General features: G+C 63.6%; 2 protein-coding genes across 2 annotated transcripts; one reads left to right on the plus strand and one right to left on the minus strand.

The window, feature by feature from the left end:
- The first annotated feature begins 5 nt into the window (after positions 1–5).
- Positions 6–3,413, plus strand: LOC139673492 (glycine N-acyltransferase-like protein 3). Its single transcript, XM_071559224.1, has 5 exons — positions 6–212; positions 669–776; positions 871–997; positions 1,069–1,186; positions 2,184–3,413. Exons 1-5 carry the CDS (start codon positions 135–137, stop codon positions 2,584–2,586), a joined length of 834 nt encoding a protein of 277 aa, XP_071415325.1. The 5' UTR covers positions 6–134; the 3' UTR covers positions 2,587–3,413.
- CLCF1 (cardiotrophin like cytokine factor 1) lies at positions 3,335–12,936 on the minus strand. Its single transcript, XM_071559225.1, has 3 exons — positions 12,471–12,936; positions 6,481–6,647; positions 3,335–5,375 (listed from the first exon to the last, which is right to left on the minus strand). The coding sequence occupies exons 1-3, from the start codon at positions 12,496–12,498 to the stop codon at positions 4,893–4,895; spliced, it is 678 nt and encodes a 225-aa protein (XP_071415326.1). The 5' UTR covers positions 12,499–12,936; the 3' UTR covers positions 3,335–4,892.
- Positions 12,937–16,759: the final 3,823 nt, after the last annotated feature.

Genomic DNA, 16,759 nt, shown 5'->3' on the forward strand with positions numbered 1-16,759 from the left:
AGCTCTGTGGACCTGAGGACGGGTGCTCAGCTGGGACATTCAGCCCCAGAGCCACCAGAGATCCACGGAGCCTCGGTGTCACCACCTGCCCTGCAGATCCTCGGTGTCACCACCTGCCCCACAGTCAAGGTGTCATGCAGATCCTGCGGTGCCCAGCCCAGCTGCAGCTCCTGGAGGAGACCCTGCGGAAGAGCCTGCCCACCACCCTGCCGGTGACAGGGACCCCAGGGACCCCTCTGTCCCCTCTTCCCTGCCTTGCCAATGACAAGGGCCCCAGGGACCCCTCTGTCCCCTCCCTTCCACTCTGCCCATGACAGGAACCCTGGGGACCTCTCTATCTCCTCTGCCCTGTCCTGCCAGTGACAGGGACCCCAGGGACCCCTCTGTCTCCCCCCCACCCTTCCAGTCACAGGGACCCTGGGGACCCCTCTTTCACCTCTCCTGCCAGTGATGGGGACCCCAGGAACCCCTCTGCCTGTCCACCTGCCCCGCTGGTGACAAGGACCTTGTGTCCCCTCTGCCCCCCTCTCCCCTTCCCTGCTACTGATGGAGATCCCAGGGACCCCATTGCTCCCTCTCCCTTGCTGGTGACAGGGACCCCAGGGACCCTGGGGACCCCTCTGTCCCCTCTGCCCTTCCCTGTCAGTGACAGGGACCTTGTCCTGCAGGTCCTGGGGACTGTGATGACGGTGGCCCGGGGGAACCCCGCTGCCCACGAGGTGCTGGTGGACTCCTGGCCCAATTTCAGAATCGTCCTGACCCGCCTGTGCCCAGAGGTGCTGCCCTGCCTGCCCCCACCCTGGCAGCTCCCCACACCCCTGGGGGCTGGGAATTGGGATGCAACCCCCAACTCCTCTATCCCCTCCCCAGGAGCACAGGGACCATAAGGACCACTACACCAACCAGCTGGCCGTATTCTACCAGGACAAAGGGGCCCTGCGGGCACTTCTGGGGGGCACTGAGGCGGTGGACAGGGCACGGGCCTTCCAGCTACTGGGTAAGGATGGCACTGGGGAGCACATGGGGACACTTCCTGCTGTCCCCTGGCCGGCTAACAGGGTGTCCCAGGGATGCAGGAGGGGCTGGACGAGGCTGTGAGAGATGTGGCTGGTGCCAGGGGGCTGCAGGTGAAGACAACCCGGTACCTGGCACTGATGAGTCCTGAGCCCCCCCAACCCCGCGGGCAGTGAGTGAGGGGGGCACAGGGACACTGCAGGGTGTGGGAACTCTGGGGACATGGGGCCACTGGGGCACACTGGGGCACTGGGGGCACTAGGGCTGCAGGGGCATCAGAGGGCCAGTCATGTCACTGGGTGGTACAGGGGGACCTGTCATGTCCCTGGGTAGCACAAGGGGTCACAGTCCCATTCCTCGGTGGCACAGGGGATTCCTGGGTGAGATGGGTGGTCACTGAGCACATCCTTGTGTGGCATGGGGTCCCTTGAGCACATCCCTGGGTGACATTGGTGGTCACTGAGCACATCCCTGGGTGACATGGACGTCCCTCAGTCCCATTCCCAGGTGGCACATGGGTCCCTGAGCATGTTCCTCAGTGACATGGACATCCCAATCCCACTCCTGAGTGGCACAGAGGTTCCCTGAGCACATCCCTGGGTGACATGGACGTCCCTCAGTCCCATTCCCAGGTGGCACATGGGTCCCTGAGCATGTTCCTCAGTGACATGGACATCCCAATCCCATTCCTGAGTGGCACAGAGGTTCCCTGAGCACATCCCTGGGTGCCATGAGTGGTCCCTGAGCACATCCCTGGGTGCCATGAGTGGTCCCTGAGCACACCCCTGAGTGGCACAGAGGTTCCCTGAGCACATCCCTGGGTGATATGAGTGGTCCCTGAGCACGTCCCTGAGTGGCACAGAGGTTCCCTGAGCACATCCCTGGGTGACATGAGTGGTCCCTGAGCACATCCCTGGGTGATATGAGTGGTCCCTGAGCACGTCCCTGAGTGGCACAGAGGTTCCCTGAGCACATCCCTGGGTGACATGAGTGGTCCCTGAGCACATCCCTGGGTGACATGAGTGGTCCCTGAGCACATCCCCCCCCGCTGGCACATAGTTCCCCAAATCCCACCCAGGATGGCACAGGGGACCCCAACCCCAACCCAGCTGCCATCCATTGTGGCCGTGGGGTTCAGCATTCCCCCCTCGCTCTGTGCCCCATTGCAGGGTGCCCCCGGGCCTGCGCCTGGCACCTGTGTCCCCATCCCACATCCCGCTGCTCAACGCCACGTGGGTCCTGGGGGGCAACACCCGCAGCCAGGCATTCCTGCTGGGGCTGGTGCGGATGCTGCCCTCCATCTGTCTGCTGGGCCCGCGTGGCCGCCCGGTGTCCTGGAGCCTGCTGGATGCCCAGGGCTGCCTGCGCCACGGCTACACGGTGCCCGCCTGGCGTGGGCACGGCCTCACCGGGATCACACTGGCCACGCTGGGCCAGCAGCTGCACGCCCGTGGCTTCCCCATCTACTGCGCCGTGCTGCCCCACAACAAGGCCTCGCTGCGCGCCCTGGGCGCCATCGGCTTCCTGGTGCAGCCTGGAACCTTCTACATGATTGTGGGAACCCCCAAGTAGTGCCTGGAAAGGGGGTCTGTGCGCTCAGGGTGGGGTTACCTGCGCTCAGGGGGGACTGGATCCCACCCCATCAACCATTCAGAGGGAAACAGCCTGACTGCCACACTGGGCTCAGTGAGGAGCTGATCACTCTGGTCCCTACTGATGGCACTGGTGGGAACAGCCTGACTGCCACACTGGGCTCAGTGAGGAGTTGATCACTCTGGTCTCTACTGATGGCACTGGTGGGAACAGCCTGATTGCCACACTGGGCTCAGTGAGGAGCTGGTCACTCTGGTCCCTACTGATGGCACTGGTGGGAACAGCCTGACTGCCACACTGGGCTCAGTGAGGAGCTGGTCACTCTGGTCCCTACTGAGCTCAGAGTGGAGCTGTTCACTCCAGTCCCTACTGATGGCACGGGGGCAATTCCCCAACTTCCACACTGAGCTCAGAGTGGGCACCTTCACTGTGGTCCCTACTGATGGGACTTGGGGAACACCCCAACTTCCACACTGAGCTCAGTGAGAAGCTGTTCACTCTGGTCCCTACAGAGTTTAGGGCTGTTCTTCCTGGTCCCTACTGATGCCACAGTGGGGACTCCCTGACTTCATCACTGAGCTCAGTTTGGGGATATTCTCCCTGGTCCCTACTAATACTACAGGGGGAAACCCCCTGACTTCCTCACTGAGCTCCGTTTGGGGCTGTTCCCCCTGGTCTCCACTGGCCCCCGCTCGGTGTGTGATGTGGGCAGGGCAGGAGTGCTGGAGAAAGGCTTTTATTCGTTCATACAAGAATAGATCTTCTGCAATAAATACCCCAATAAATAAACATCTCCAATAAATAAACACTCGTAGACACACTGGGACAGCGGCCACGCCCACTCCCCTTGGCCACGCCCCATACCTGCCTTGATGGGCAGCCGTAGGGGCGGGGCTTGGTTAAAGAAGGCGGGGCCTGTTGTGGGAAGGGGCGGGGATTGTTACACAGGCTAATGGGCGGGGCTTATTGCCATCTGGGGCGGGGCCTACTGCTCGAGGGCGTGGCTTTGTGCTGGCAGGGGCGGGGCTTATTCCTATACTCTGAACTGATTGGTCCTTTCTGATGTGGGCGGGGCCCTTGGGGTGGGGGCAGTCCCTGGAGGGGGGGGAACCTGGGGGCTGGGAGGACACGTGGGGGTCAGGGGACCTGTTCCTTAGGGCATGGTGCGGTGACAGAGGGGCTGTGGTGGCTTTGGTGGCACTTTGGGGTCAGGAAACCCATCTCTCAAGGCACACCGGTGGTGGAGAGGGGACATGGTGGCTTTGGTGGTACTTTGGGGTCAGGAAACCCGTCTCTCAAGGCACACCGGTGGTGGTGGCTTTGGTGGCACTTTGGGGTCAGGAAACCCATCTCTCAAGGCACACCGGTGGTGGTGGCTTTGGTGGCACTTTGGGGTCTGGAAACCCATCTCTCAAGGCACACCGGTGGTGGAGAGGGGACATGGTGGCTTTGGTGGCACTTTGGGGTCGGGAAACACATCTCTCAAGGCACACCGGTGGTGGTGGCTTTGGTGGCACTTGAGGGCTAAGAGCACTGTCCCTTAAGGCACCATATGACAGTGGGGGAGCTGTGGAGTGCCTTTGATGGCACTTTGGTCATGAACTCCATCCCTTAAGGCACAGTCAGGTGATGATGGGGATGTGGGATGGTTTTGTGGCATTTTGGGGTCAGGAGCTCCATCTTCAAGAATATACTGGTGATGAAGAGGGGACATGGCATGGTTGTGGTGGCACTTGGGGTCAGGAGCCCTGTCCCTTAAGACACAGTATGATGAGGGAGGGGCTGTGACGTGGCTTTGGTGACACATTGGGGTCAGGACACCTTCCCTTAAGACACACTGTGGTGACAGAGGGGCTGTGAGGTGGCTTTGGTGGCACTTTGGGGTCAGAGGCCCCATCTTTCAAGGCACATTGTGGTGAAAAGGGAGCATGGGGTGGCTTTGCTGGCACTTTGGGGTCACGCGACCCATCCCTTACAGCACATTACGGTGACAGAGGGGCTGTGAGGTGGCTTTGCTGGCACTTTGGGGTCACGCGACCCATCCCTTACAGCACATTACGGTGACAGAGGGGCTGTGAGGTGGCTTTGCTGGCACTTTGGGGTCACGCGACCCATCCCTTACAGCACATTACGGTGACAGAGGGGCTGTGAGGTGGCTTTGGTGGCACTTTGGGGTTAGGAGCCCCATCTTTCAAGGCACACTGACGGTGGAGAGGGGACCATGGTGGCACTTTGGATGAGGAGCCCCGTCTCCATCCCACCAACATGGGGCACATGTGGGGCACTCAGAACTCCCTCGCCTCCAGCCGCAGGGTGACCACAGCAGGTGGCACCTTCTTCTTGAGGCGGTTGAAGTCCTTGGCCGAGCGCCAGAGCCAGGTCTGCAGCTCCTTGAGCAGCCAGAAGTCATCCATCTTCTTCAGGAAGTCATTGGAGGCCAGGGGTGCCCCGGGGGGCGCAGGGGGCCCGGCTGGCAGCGGGTACCCCAGGGAGGACATGACACCTCCGATGCTGAGCACCAGCCCCTGGAGGCTGGCGCAGAAGTGGGCGAGGCGGTGGCGCAGCTCGGCCGTGCCCACCTGCCCATCCAGCACGCGCAGGTAGCAGAGCAGGCGGCTGTAGGCGCGGTAGTTGGCGGCCAGGCGGGCGTTGTCCGTCAGCCCCCGCCACAGGTCCAGGTCCACGGTGGCACTGGGCACCCGCTCAACACGTGCCAGCCGTGGGGGGTTGAAGTCGGGCTCATTGAACGGAGGCCCCAGGTAGTTCAGCTGGAAGGGAATGGGCGGTGTCAGGCAACAGGGGTGATGTAGGTGTGGGACTGCACCCCTTGACCTGCCTGCCGTGTCCCACATCTCCACCATCACCACACCACAGGTCTCCATGCCCCCCAGGTGCACACACCTGCAATGTCCCAGGTCTCTGTGTCACTCCCATCCCAGGTTTCACTGTCACCCAGGCAGACATGCTCACTGTGTTCCCTCCTCTTTCATGTCCTCTGTCTCCGTGTCCACCACGTCCCCAGTCCATGTCTCCCAGGGTCCCCATGACCACTATGTTCCGGGTCTTCCCGTCCCCCAGGGGGTCATGCCCACCCTGCCTCCAGTCTCCATGCCCCCTGCACACCATGCCCCAGGTTTCCATGTCCGTCTGCCCATGTCCCATATCCCCCAGGTGGACATGTGTGCTGTGTCCTATGTCCCATATCCCCAGTTTCCCAGATCTTCCTGTCCCACTGCACACCATCTTCCCTGTCTCCATGTTTCCTTGACCCCTAGGCTGACATGTGCAACATGTCCCAGGCCTTTATGTCCTCTTCCCAGGTGTCTGTGTCCCCCTGCTCACCATGTTCCCAGTTTCCTTGTCCCTCCATCCATGTCATGTGTCCCCCAGGAGGACATGCCCATTATGTCCCCAGTTTCCTTGTCCCCCCTATCCCAGTCCTCAGTGTCCCAAGTCTGGACTTCCCCACCATGTTCAAGGTCTCCACATACCCTAGATGGACATGCCCATGTCCCCACTCCCCATGTCCCCCTTCCCACCATGTCCCCACTCTCCACATCCTCAAGCTGGACATTCCCAGGATGGACATTCCCACCACATCCCAGGCAGCACCACCATCACCACTTGGCACCCAGTGTGCTGGCAGCACCAAGGGCACGTCAGGGCAGAGATGGGGAACCTCTGGGTGAGTCGGCAGCGCCAGCGGGCAGGGAGAGGCGGATGCCCACACCCAAGACGGAATCACGGGCGAGGGGAGGGCGCCCGGGAGCCGCCCTGTGCCTGGAGGGTGATGAGGCATTTCCGTGCCCCCCAGCATGGGAGCGGCCAGGCATGAGGTGGGTATCCCGGTGTGGGGGTACATCGGGGACTCACGTAGGTGCCAGCAAGGCTGCGGAGCTGGTGCTCCAGGTAGCGGGTCAGGTCGTAGGTCTGCTGGATGGACTGGCCGGCGCCCAACTCCTCGGAGCAGTTCAGCGCCGGCAGCGCCGGCAGGTTGCAGAGCGCAGCGCACAGGAAGGTGAAGATCCCCCAAGAGTCACCTGCGGGGGACACACAGCACCTCAGGGTGGGGAGACAGGGACACCCCCACTCTGGGCAGGCGACGATGAGCCCGCGGGGTGTCCCTGTGTCACCCATCTGAGAGTGGGGAAACTGAGGCACGGGGAGGGTGGGGAACACCCCCAGCTCAGCACCCCCCCCAGAGCAGCAGGGACCCCTCCCCTCAACGCAGTGACCCCCCGGCTCCCCTCCAAGCACTCCCGCCTGCAGCTGCACCAACAATCCTTTATATGGTCTGGAGCAGCACGGCCTCGGCATTCCCGCTGGGACACACGCCTGGGATATATTTGGGCACCGCCAACTCTGAAGCAGGCTGGGCACCCAGTGGGGACCCCCGACGAGGGGCCACCGGGAATGCGGGGAGCTGGGACAGGGCTCCAGGGCGTGGGGTGACCTTTGCCAAAGCCACCGGAAAGCGCCGACAGGGTCCCCGTCATCGGCCTGACGTCAGGGTGGCCCGAGAGCCGCAGCCTCGTGCTCTGGCGGTTGTGCAAAGGTCACGGCCCACAGCCAGCACGCTCTGGCCAGCTGGCACCCCCGGCACACCAGAGTCGGCCTTCCCGGCAGCTCCTCCCGGGAAACACCGGCCGCTGGCACGACTCGGCACTGCGGGGCTCCCGGTGTGGGCAGCCCCACGTGCCCCCATGCGTCACCGCTCCCCATCACCAGCCACCGGTGACGCACGAGGGTCCTCGGGGACACCCCAGCTCCAGCCACAACGGCCCCACCATGGTGGGTGTCCCTGAGCCCGCCAAGCCACACTGCGTGGGATGCGACCGCCCTGTGGGTGTGCAGGACACTGATCACACCTGGCATACACCTTGTGGGTGTGCAATGGGTGTGCACAGGTGTGAGACACTGTACAGGTGTTTCATGTGCCAGAGTGACATGTACCACACAGGTGTGTGACACGTGTGGGATGCACCTGTAAGCATGTAACTGAACAGATGTGGACATGCCAGGTACATCCCATGGGGGGGACATGCCATGTACACACGGCACACCATGTGTGTGACACGCTGCGCACACAACACATTCTAAGCATGCAACACATTGTGCACACACTACACACTGTGTGTGACACGCTGTGCACACATCACACCATGTGTGTGACACACTGTGCACACATCACACCATGTGTGTGACACACTGTGCACACAAAACACACCATGTGTGACACACTTTACACACGACACACCGTGTGTGTGACACACTGTGCACACATCACACCATGTGTGTGACACGCTGTGCACACAAAACACACCATGTGTGACACACTTTACACACGACACACCGTGTGTGTGACATGCTGTGCACACAAAACACACCATGTGTGACACACTTTGCACACATGACACACCGTGTGTGTGACACACTGTGCACACAAAACACACCACGTGTGACACACTTTACACACATGACACACCATGTGTGTGACATGCTGTGCACACAAAACACACCATGTGTGACACACTTTGCACACATGACACACCATGTGTGTGACATGCTGTGCACACATCACACCATGTGTGTAACATGCTGTGCACACAAAACACACCATGTGTGACACACTTTGCACACATGACACACTGTGTGTGTGACATGCTGTGCACACAAAACACACCATGTGTGACACACTTTGCACACATGACACACTGTGTGTGTGACGTGCTGTGCACACAAGACACACCATGTACATGGCATGCTGTGCACATGTGACACATCATGTGTGTGGTATGCTGTGGCACACATCACATTCTAAGTGTGCAACACTCTGTGCACATAACACTCCATGTGACACCCTGTGCACACATGACACGCTGTGTGCACGACACGCTGTGCACACAGGACATGTCCTAAGTGTGCAACACTCTGCACACATGGCACACTGTGTGTCACACATGACACACCGTGTGCATGACACGCCATGCACACATGGCACATTCTGACTGTGCAGCACCATGCAGACAGGTCACACCATGTGTGTGACGTGCCACGCACACACCATACCAAGCGTGTAACACCCTTGCCCAAGTGTGATGCCAGGTGTCCCCATGACACCCTGCACCTGTATGTGGCGCTTGCCCTCGCCTGCCCCAACTCGCCTGTTGCCCCACAGTGGGCACGTGCCGATGCTTGCCCGTGTTCCAGTGCATCCCAGTGTGTCCCAGTGCATGGAGCGTGTGGCCAGCCCCGCGTGCGTGCGAGCGTGGGCCGGGGCCGAGGGGGCCACGGGGGGGCCATGGTGACTCACATCACACCCCCCATTCCCGGTGTTTGCTTTGGCTGGACCCTCGCCCGCCGCCGGCTCCGGTTTCCAGGCAGGATTTACACCCGCCCGGCTCGGCCAGCGCCAAACCAAACACAGCCGGGGAGCGGGATGGGGGGAAATGGCAGGGATACGGGATGGGGATGGAGACATGGCAGCTCTCAGGCAGGTGGCTGGGACACAAGGATGAGGATGAGGATGAAGGAGGAAGGGGATGGAGGTGGGTGACTGAAAGATGGGAATGGTGGGGTGCACAGCAGTGGCACAACAGTGGCTGTGGCACAGCATGGGTAACACTGGGTGCTGGTGACCATGACACAGCAGTGACAGTGACCGTGGCACAGCAGTGGTGGTGGCACTGGCACGACAGTGCCCATGACCCAGCATTGGCAGTGGCCCAGCCATGGCAGGTGCCCCCGCTGTCCCTTGCCCACCCCGTTCCCAATGGCTGGCGCCGGGCACCCACCGGCACAGACAGTGGAGGAGGGAGGCTCAGCCGGCACAGCTGGATCCCGGTGACGTCGGAGAGGAAGAGCCCGAGGGTTTCAAAACCGGCCCTGGAGCTCGGCCAGGTTGCTCCCAGCCCACGTAAGCAGCTCATGGCGTGGCTGCCCGGGGTCACCCGCTCTGCCCCGGGGGCACCCAGGGACTGGGGTGATAGAGGGCCATGGGAGCGGGCATCCCCCAGCTCCAGCAGCAGCTCCCCTGCACACCCACACCGGACACGCCAGCGGTGCCACAGGCACCCCTCGCACATGTGGCACGGGGCTCACCCGCCTTTGGGGTGACACTGCCGGGACCCCTGCCCTGCCACCCCTGCGGTGGCGCGGGCAGCGGAGCTGGCCAGACCTCCCGGCGAGTGGCCGAGGTGGAATTCGGCCACGGAGCCAGTGAGCTGTTCCCTGGGCATGCTGTGGGTAGAGCCGCCAAGGGCTGAATGACCACAACCCATCCAGAGCCGCTTTCCCGAAACCCTCGTGGCGGGGGCGGCGGCCGGGAAGGGGGGACCCCCTGGCCCCGGAGCTCCCCGGCAGCCCAGCCGGCCCCCGGCGCTGCGGAGGGAGCTGCCGTATCTGATGGGCCGGAGGCCAGCGGCGAGCAGAGCCCCATTCCACCCTGCAGCCCCGTTCCTGGGGCCAGCACGGGAGGTCTTGTGGTGGCCAGGCATGACTGTGGCACTGAGGACAAAGCAGCCCTGTCCCCACTGTCCCAGTCACGTCCCAACCTCCCATGGGGCATTTCCCAGCCCAGCGTGGCTGCCAGCTCTAAGGGTCTTGGAGTGGGCGACACTCAAGGGCACAGGGACAGACACCTCTGTGTCCCCATGCTGCTGGTATTTAACCCCACTGTGGCTGGGGAGGTGACACCAGGGCACAGCAGCAGCCCTGTGGAGCCAGCAGGACAGAGACACGGGGATACTCACATTCCACACTCAGATATCACGGACACAGCAGCGCCCGAGTGTCAACAAGAAGGACAAGTGTGTCCTTGCTGCCCAGTACCAAAGTAGTGTACCCATCCCATCCATGCCATCCCATCCATCCCATCCCATGGCAAAGCCACCGTGCCAGGGGTGGGTAGGGGCGCGGGGGATATGTGGCCCCGCGTCCCCCCCATCCCGGCCGTGCCTGCGCTCGCGGCGCTGAGTGTTTACATCCTGTCTCCTCCGTGTGTTTATAAATGCAGCCGCACACGGGAGACTCCAGCGAGGCCGTAATTAGCTGGGCCTGGATTTCCCATCCCGCTCTGGCTCCAGCTCCAGCCAGCGGCACGATGGAAACCCCCCCCCGCTGATGAGGGGGGACCGGGCCCCTAATCCCAACCAGACCCCACTGCCCCGCACGCACGCTCAGCACCCACGAGCCATGCCAGGCATCCCAATCCCCTTCCTGTCGCTCCTGGTGCAGGTCATGGAGCCACACAGACCCCCAGCCCCTCCAGCACCGCTCTGGGAGGTTCACCAGCACAGATCAAGGGTGGCTGCTCTCCAGCAGGGAAGAGGACCCCCAGTGCCAGCCCATGTGGCACCACCATGACACACCCTGACACCCCCAGACCTGCTGCCACCACTGGCATCTCCCATCACGGTGCCACATGGTCAGAATGAGACCAGCAGCTCCAGCGGGTACAGCCGTGCCCTGATGCCCCCATGTCCCCACAGCACCCTGGGGAAGCCCAGGACACCTCCATCACCGACAGGCCACATGCCACCCGTGGCCACAACATTGCTGGGCCGCCTGCTTCCCAGATGTCCCGTCTGCACTGGGGCAAGCACATCCCCATATTCTTGCTGGGGACACTGGAGCGGGACAGCGGGGATGGTGGCACAGGGAGGAGCCGGGGGGATGATTTATGGGTCTCGGTGCCACTTAGCAGGGCATAAATCTCCCCCCGGCGCAGCCCTGTAAGCAGAGCCCTCTGCATTTCCCCCCGGAGCCTGCTCCTAATGCAGCCCAGATGTGCGGCCGCCACCGTGCCCTCGCGCCGCCTGCTAAATAGGCACAGGGACACCGGGGATGCCAAGCGTCCCCGAGCCCTACCGAGGACAAGGCATGGGCAGTCCACAGTGTCCAAATCCAGGGAGTGGGGTCAAGGTGGTCAGTGGTGGCCGAGCTCGAGCCTTGTGGCTGCTCCGGCCATGCCGGACACAGCACCCTCATCACCACAGGCCTTGTCACCAGTTGTGCCACCGGCTCGGCCACATCCAGCGGCCTCAGTGGCAGCGGGAAAGGGAGAGGAAGGGGCGAGGGAGGCCGATGGAGCCGCTGGGGATCCCGGCCTCGCTTTTCCGGTTCCCCGGCACTCGCCCCGCTTTGCCCGTCCTGCGTCACCGCCGGCACCGCGGGAGCTGGAGCCAAACCCGGCGCCGGCCTCGTGCTGCCCCGGCCAATGTCCCACCGCCTGGGACCCCGGGGAGCCTCGCAGAGCCCACACTTTAACCTTTTAAGGGTGTTTTCCAGCATTTTCCCAGCGAGGAGCCCCCAATCCCAGCGTGCCGTGGGGAAGGCCAGACCCTCAGTGGCTCACGGGGTGCTGGTGGCCAGTGGGGCTGGGGGAACAAAGCCATCCCATGGCCATGGGGACCGTCCCCTCCCCGACACCCGAAAATCCCGCTGCTGTGTCCCAAAGGAATCTCGCCTGCTCTAGCGACGGCATTCGGAGATAAGCCCCGAAATCCAGCCCCAGGCAGGAAAACTAACTCTTCCTGCTCCCCTAAATCCCATCGACTTTCCTTTTCCTCCCCTCTGTCAGTCCCGGGGTTTAATTCTCCGTGCTCAGCGGCGGTTCCCTCCCTGGTAATCACAAACATGCATGGAAAAGAGGGAAGGAGAGAAAGGGAAAAAAAAAAACACAACAAAAAAAACAACAACCCAACCTAGAGAGGGGAAAGTCTTAAATCAATCCCAAAGCCAGACAGACGTTTTAATCACATCAAATTAAAATCAGCAGTCGGTTTGGAAAGGGAAAAAAAACTCCCGGGCAGATGCTGGAGAGTTGGGGCAGCCCCCACCCTGACCCAGCGCCGCGGGCTTACCTGAGAGCTCCCCGGTAACATTTAGCATAGTCGGGGTGCAGGGGGATTTTGAGGGGCTCGGCTCTTGCTCGGCACCCCGACCCTGCCCGCTCGCCTCAGCCCTGGCTCGTTTCTTCGCTCGCGCTCGGGGTTGGGTGGTGGTTTTTTTTTTTTTGGGTTGGTTTCTTGGTTTCTTTTTTTTTTTTCCCTCGGTCTCTATTTGTTTTGGTTTGGGCTCGCTCGGGTGTTAGGTGGAAAAAAAAAAAAAGAAACCGGGGCGGGTTGGGTGGGTTTTTTGGGGTGTGGAGGGTTCGCACCGCGCTCCGGCTGCTTCGCTCGGCGCAGTTCCCCCCTTCCACCTCCCTTGATTTGCTCTTTTGATTGGGGTCCAGGAATGCAGGAATAAAAAAAAAAACAAAACCAACAAAAAAACTGGAGCTCGCATCCACCCTCCCCAAGCTGCTGCCTCCTTCTTTCCTCTTTTTTTTTTCCCCAATTCAAGTGTTAAGCAGAACCAGGTTGCTTTCAAGAATGTATTTGATGCAATTGTACACAAGAGCGGGCTCCATTCATTCCCTCCCTCTCCCCCCCCTGCCCCGGCTTTATCCCCCCTTTCCTCATCCCCATCCCCATCCCGGGGTCCTGGCACCGGGCAGAGGTGGGGACGCTGGAGCGGAGCCCCGGTGCTGCGGAAGGCGGAGGGGAGGGAAGGGAAGAGGGGGGTCCCCGGGGGTGCTGCTGGCCGGGTCGGAAGGGGGGACCCCCTGCTTTCTCCCTCCCTGAGCCCCCCGGTTCTGGCTCCCGCACGGCTTTTGTTAGTGGCAGCGGCGGGGCCGGTGCTGCTTTTTTGGGGGGGATCTCCTCCTACCTGCTCTCAGCTCCATGCGGGACGGGCGCGGGGCCGGGGCGGTGGGTGCGTGCTCGGGGGTCCCCGGGCGGGCAGGCAGAGGTCCCGCACACCGGCCCGGGACTGCGGCTCCCATTTGCCGCTCCGAGCCCTCTCGCCTCTTCTCCTCCCCGCGCACAGAGCTGAGAGCCCGGTCCCGGGGGGGGCACGGGGAGGACGGGACGGAGAGGGGGGTCCGGGGAGGGGAGGAGATGGGGGGAACGGGGCGAGGTGCGGCAGAGCGGCTCCGCTGGCGGGGCCGGGGCCGTGGGGGGGTGTGGGGGGCGTGGGGTGCCAGCCTGCCCCCCTTCCTTCCCCCCCCCTCCCCCGGGGCAGCGGGGAGGAGCGGCAGAGCGATGGGGCCGCCGGTGCGGGGAGGGTGACGGCGGGGCGGGGAGGGGGGGTCCCGGGCTCTCCGCTGGCACGGCCAGCCCCCTCCCCTCCGGCAGAATAAGGGGGTCCGGGGGGGGCACGGACCCCCGCCCGGGCTCGGGGACGCGCAGCGCGGCGGGCGCTGCCCCGCCGGGACGGCGGCAGGTGAGCGGCGGGGCGGGGGGAGCGCGGCGGGGTCCCGGCGGCACAACCGGAGCCTCTTGGAGTGGCGGCGGCGGCTCAGCCCCGGGGGGGACCCTCCGTCCCGGGGAGGGGTCCCGCTTCTCCCGGCGCGACCCGTCCCGCACGGCCACGCGGGAACGAGGAGGGACCCCCCCAGCCCGCGCCAGCCCCATCCTTCCCGGTGCCAGAGCCTCTTCCTTCCCAATTATCCTCCCCCGTTAGGACGAACCCCGTCCCGACGCCCGCGGGGCCCTTGGCAATGACCGCGGCGCTCCCCACAGCCCACCCGGGGTGAGCGGGCTGGGTGTGGGGGGCGCGGGGAGACCCCCCAGGACCAAACGGAGCCGCTGCTGGAGGGGAGGGCGATGGCCCGACAGCCAGAGCCCCTCGTCCCTTCCCCTCGTGCCCCATAGCCACGAGTGGGTGCTGCCGCGGGGGCTTTCTCGGCGGGGAGGGGAACGTCCTGGCTCCCCCCAAAAAAACCTTTGTTTAAAACAAAGGCGCTGGGAGCGCCGGGAAGGGCCTGGAGGTAACAGGCGGATTCGCTTCCACTCCAGACCCCGGTCCCGGCCAGGTCCGAGCACTCCCTGCAGGATCGCATCCTCACAGCTTTCCCCGGGACTCGGGGTGCCTGCTCGGAGCACACCCTGTCCCCAGATCCACCGGGACACTTGGTGCTGAACACACCAGCACCAGTTCAGGGACCCCCTGTCGGGATAAACCACACTCCGACGTGGTGCCGGGTGATTTACTGGCTGGGAAGCGCGAATTTGGTGTTGAATCCATGAGGAAGCGCCCACCAGACGTGTCTGGGGCGGCGAGGGGGGCTCTGCACGTCCTCCCCCGGGGAAACGGGGGATACCGCACAGCCCTGAGGATGCGGGGGGGGGGGGCTCTGGAGGAGTCGGATAGAGCTGCCCAGGCGATCCATGGATGGCCGGAGCCGCGGCCCGGCTCCCCAGCAGCGAGTCAGAGGGGGTCTGCCCGGTATGGGGCCGGCCCTTCCCGCCCCCCCAGCCGCAGGACAGGGTATCTGGTTTCCCCCCGAGCCAACAGCTCCCGCCAGCAGCGCTGGAGCAGTTGGGAAAAGCCGCCAGACCGTCCCCGGGGGTCTCCTGCCTGCTGAGGCAGCAGGGCTGCCCTTGCTGCCCTCTCCCCTCCCCAAAACTCAGCGCTGCGGTTGGTTTGGGGGAGCTTTCCAGCCACCACGGCTCACGCTGGGCCACTACCTGAGAGAGGTGAGAAGGAGGAGGAGGGTAACACAGCATGGCAGACCTGGCTCCTGCCTTCCCAAGCCCCATTCCCTGTGTCAGCCAGTGGTGCCCCTTTGCTGGGACAAAGCAGGTACAGGGCACTGGCAGCAAAGCCTCATCCAGGCATCCTCCTCTCCCTCTTCCTCACCCAGTGCCCGCCCTGCCCTCGGGGCCACATCACCGGGTGGCTGAGCTCACCTCCGTCACCAGCCCGGCCTCCCACTGCTGACCTTTGCGGCCAGCAGCCCGGAGGAGGGACACCCAGCGGGGCCGGACCCAGAAATGCCGGGTTTAGCCCCAAACCGCCGGCCAGGCGTGGGCTGGGAGGCACAGGCAGCGCCCGGCTCCTTGGGGACACCCCTGGGGCGCAGCCAGGGGCACGGAGCAGCCATCCGGCTCGGCGTGTCCCCTCCTGCCGGGCTGGCAGCGCGAGCCCAGCTGTGGCCGTCTGTCTGCCTGGGCGAGGGCGCCGTGCCATGTGCCGGGAAGGAAGCTGGAGGAGCGGGAAGGAGGCTGGGAGACATCCCCGAGCCCAGCGGGCGCGAGGGAACAGCCCAGTGGCCATCCCTGGGTGAAGCTCTCCAAGCCCTGCAGGGAGTCCTGGGTGGGCACAGCTCGGCCTGGCAGTGCCGGAGCCCCCCAGGGGGCTGCCAGGCTCCTGTTGCTGCATCCAGCCCATTCCCTGGTCGGCGCTGGAGGGAAGAGGGAGGGCTGGCCTGGCTCTGGCCCCTGCTGAGGTGTGTGTGTCACGACCACAGCCAGCTGCGTCCTCTCCACAGCCCCATAAAACGCTGGGCCCCGAGGCCAGAGCCCCTCCTGGGGACCTGGCTCCAGAGGAGCACGGCAGCTCTGCCAGAGCTGGAGCGGACGCTCACACACGATCCCGTCCTCCTCCTCCTCCTGGGAGGAAGGGAAGGAGCCAGGGCTCACCCCAGGGCTGGAGGAGCCAGATCCGGCTGGACCCCGAGCCCAGGCCAAGGCAGGCCTGGGAGTCCCTGGAGCGCCGTGCTGGCAATCCCAGCCCAGCCCTGCACACGTGGCCCGGCCCGTGGAGCCTCCACAAAGGTCAGGAGTTTGTGTACCTGGACGGGATGCGCTGCCAAGGGTCCCAAATCCCGGATACGAGGTGGATACCTGGGAGGGGAGAGAGGAGGAGGAGGAGAGGCTGTGAGCGTGTCCTGGAGGGTGGCAGCCATGGGGAAGGGGCTCCGCTCCCCCTGCCTTGCCTCCCCCCATCAGGTGCCAGCAACAGGGCCCCTCGGCTTGGGCTCTGCCATCGAGAGAGGGAGGAGGGACTTGGGAAGCGGCTGATCCGGCTGGAGGGACCCTGCTGTGAGCACGACTCGAGTTCCTCACAGCCAGCCACGTTCTCCAGGCTCCCTCGAGGCCACAAGCCCAGGGGCTGGCGGCGAGCACAGGTGGCTGTGACAGGCAGTGCCACTTCCCAGGACGCACTCACAGCCAGCTTGGAGCCACCTGGGCTAGTGGAAGGTGTCCCTGCCCACGGCAGGGGGTGGGACTGGAGGGGCTTTAAGGTCCCTCCCAACCCAAACCATTCCAGGGTTCCATGGACAACCCAAGGATACACCCGGACAGCTCGGAATTTGCAGTGACAC

The sequence above is a fragment of the Pithys albifrons genome, chromosome 6, assembly GCF_047495875.1.
Source record: "Pithys albifrons albifrons isolate INPA30051 chromosome 6, PitAlb_v1, whole genome shotgun sequence".
NCBI lineage: Eukaryota > Metazoa > Chordata > Aves > Passeriformes > Thamnophilidae > Pithys > Pithys albifrons.

Coding starts and splice junctions, on each gene's coding strand:
- LOC139673492 (XM_071559224.1), top strand. CDS start 135: ATGCAGATCCTGCGGTGCCCAGCCCAGCTGCAGCTCCTGGAGGAGACC. Junction 213..668: donor GCCTGCCCACCACCCTGCCG/GTGACAGGGACC, acceptor CTTGTCCTGCAG/GTCCTGGGGACTGTGATGAC. Junction 1,187..2,183: donor CCCCCCCAACCCCGCGGGCA/GTGAGTGAGGGG, acceptor GCCCCATTGCAG/GGTGCCCCCGGGCCTGCGCC.
- CLCF1 (XM_071559225.1), bottom strand. CDS start 12,498: ATGCTAAATGTTACCGGGGAGCTCTCAG. Junction 6,648..12,470: donor TGTTACCGGGGAGCTCTCAG/GTAAGCCCGCGG, acceptor TGTCCCCCGCAG/GTGACTCTTGGGGGATCTTC. Junction 5,376..6,480: donor GCAGCCTTGCTGGCACCTAC/GTGAGTCCCCGA, acceptor ATTCCCTTCCAG/CTGAACTACCTGGGGCCTCC.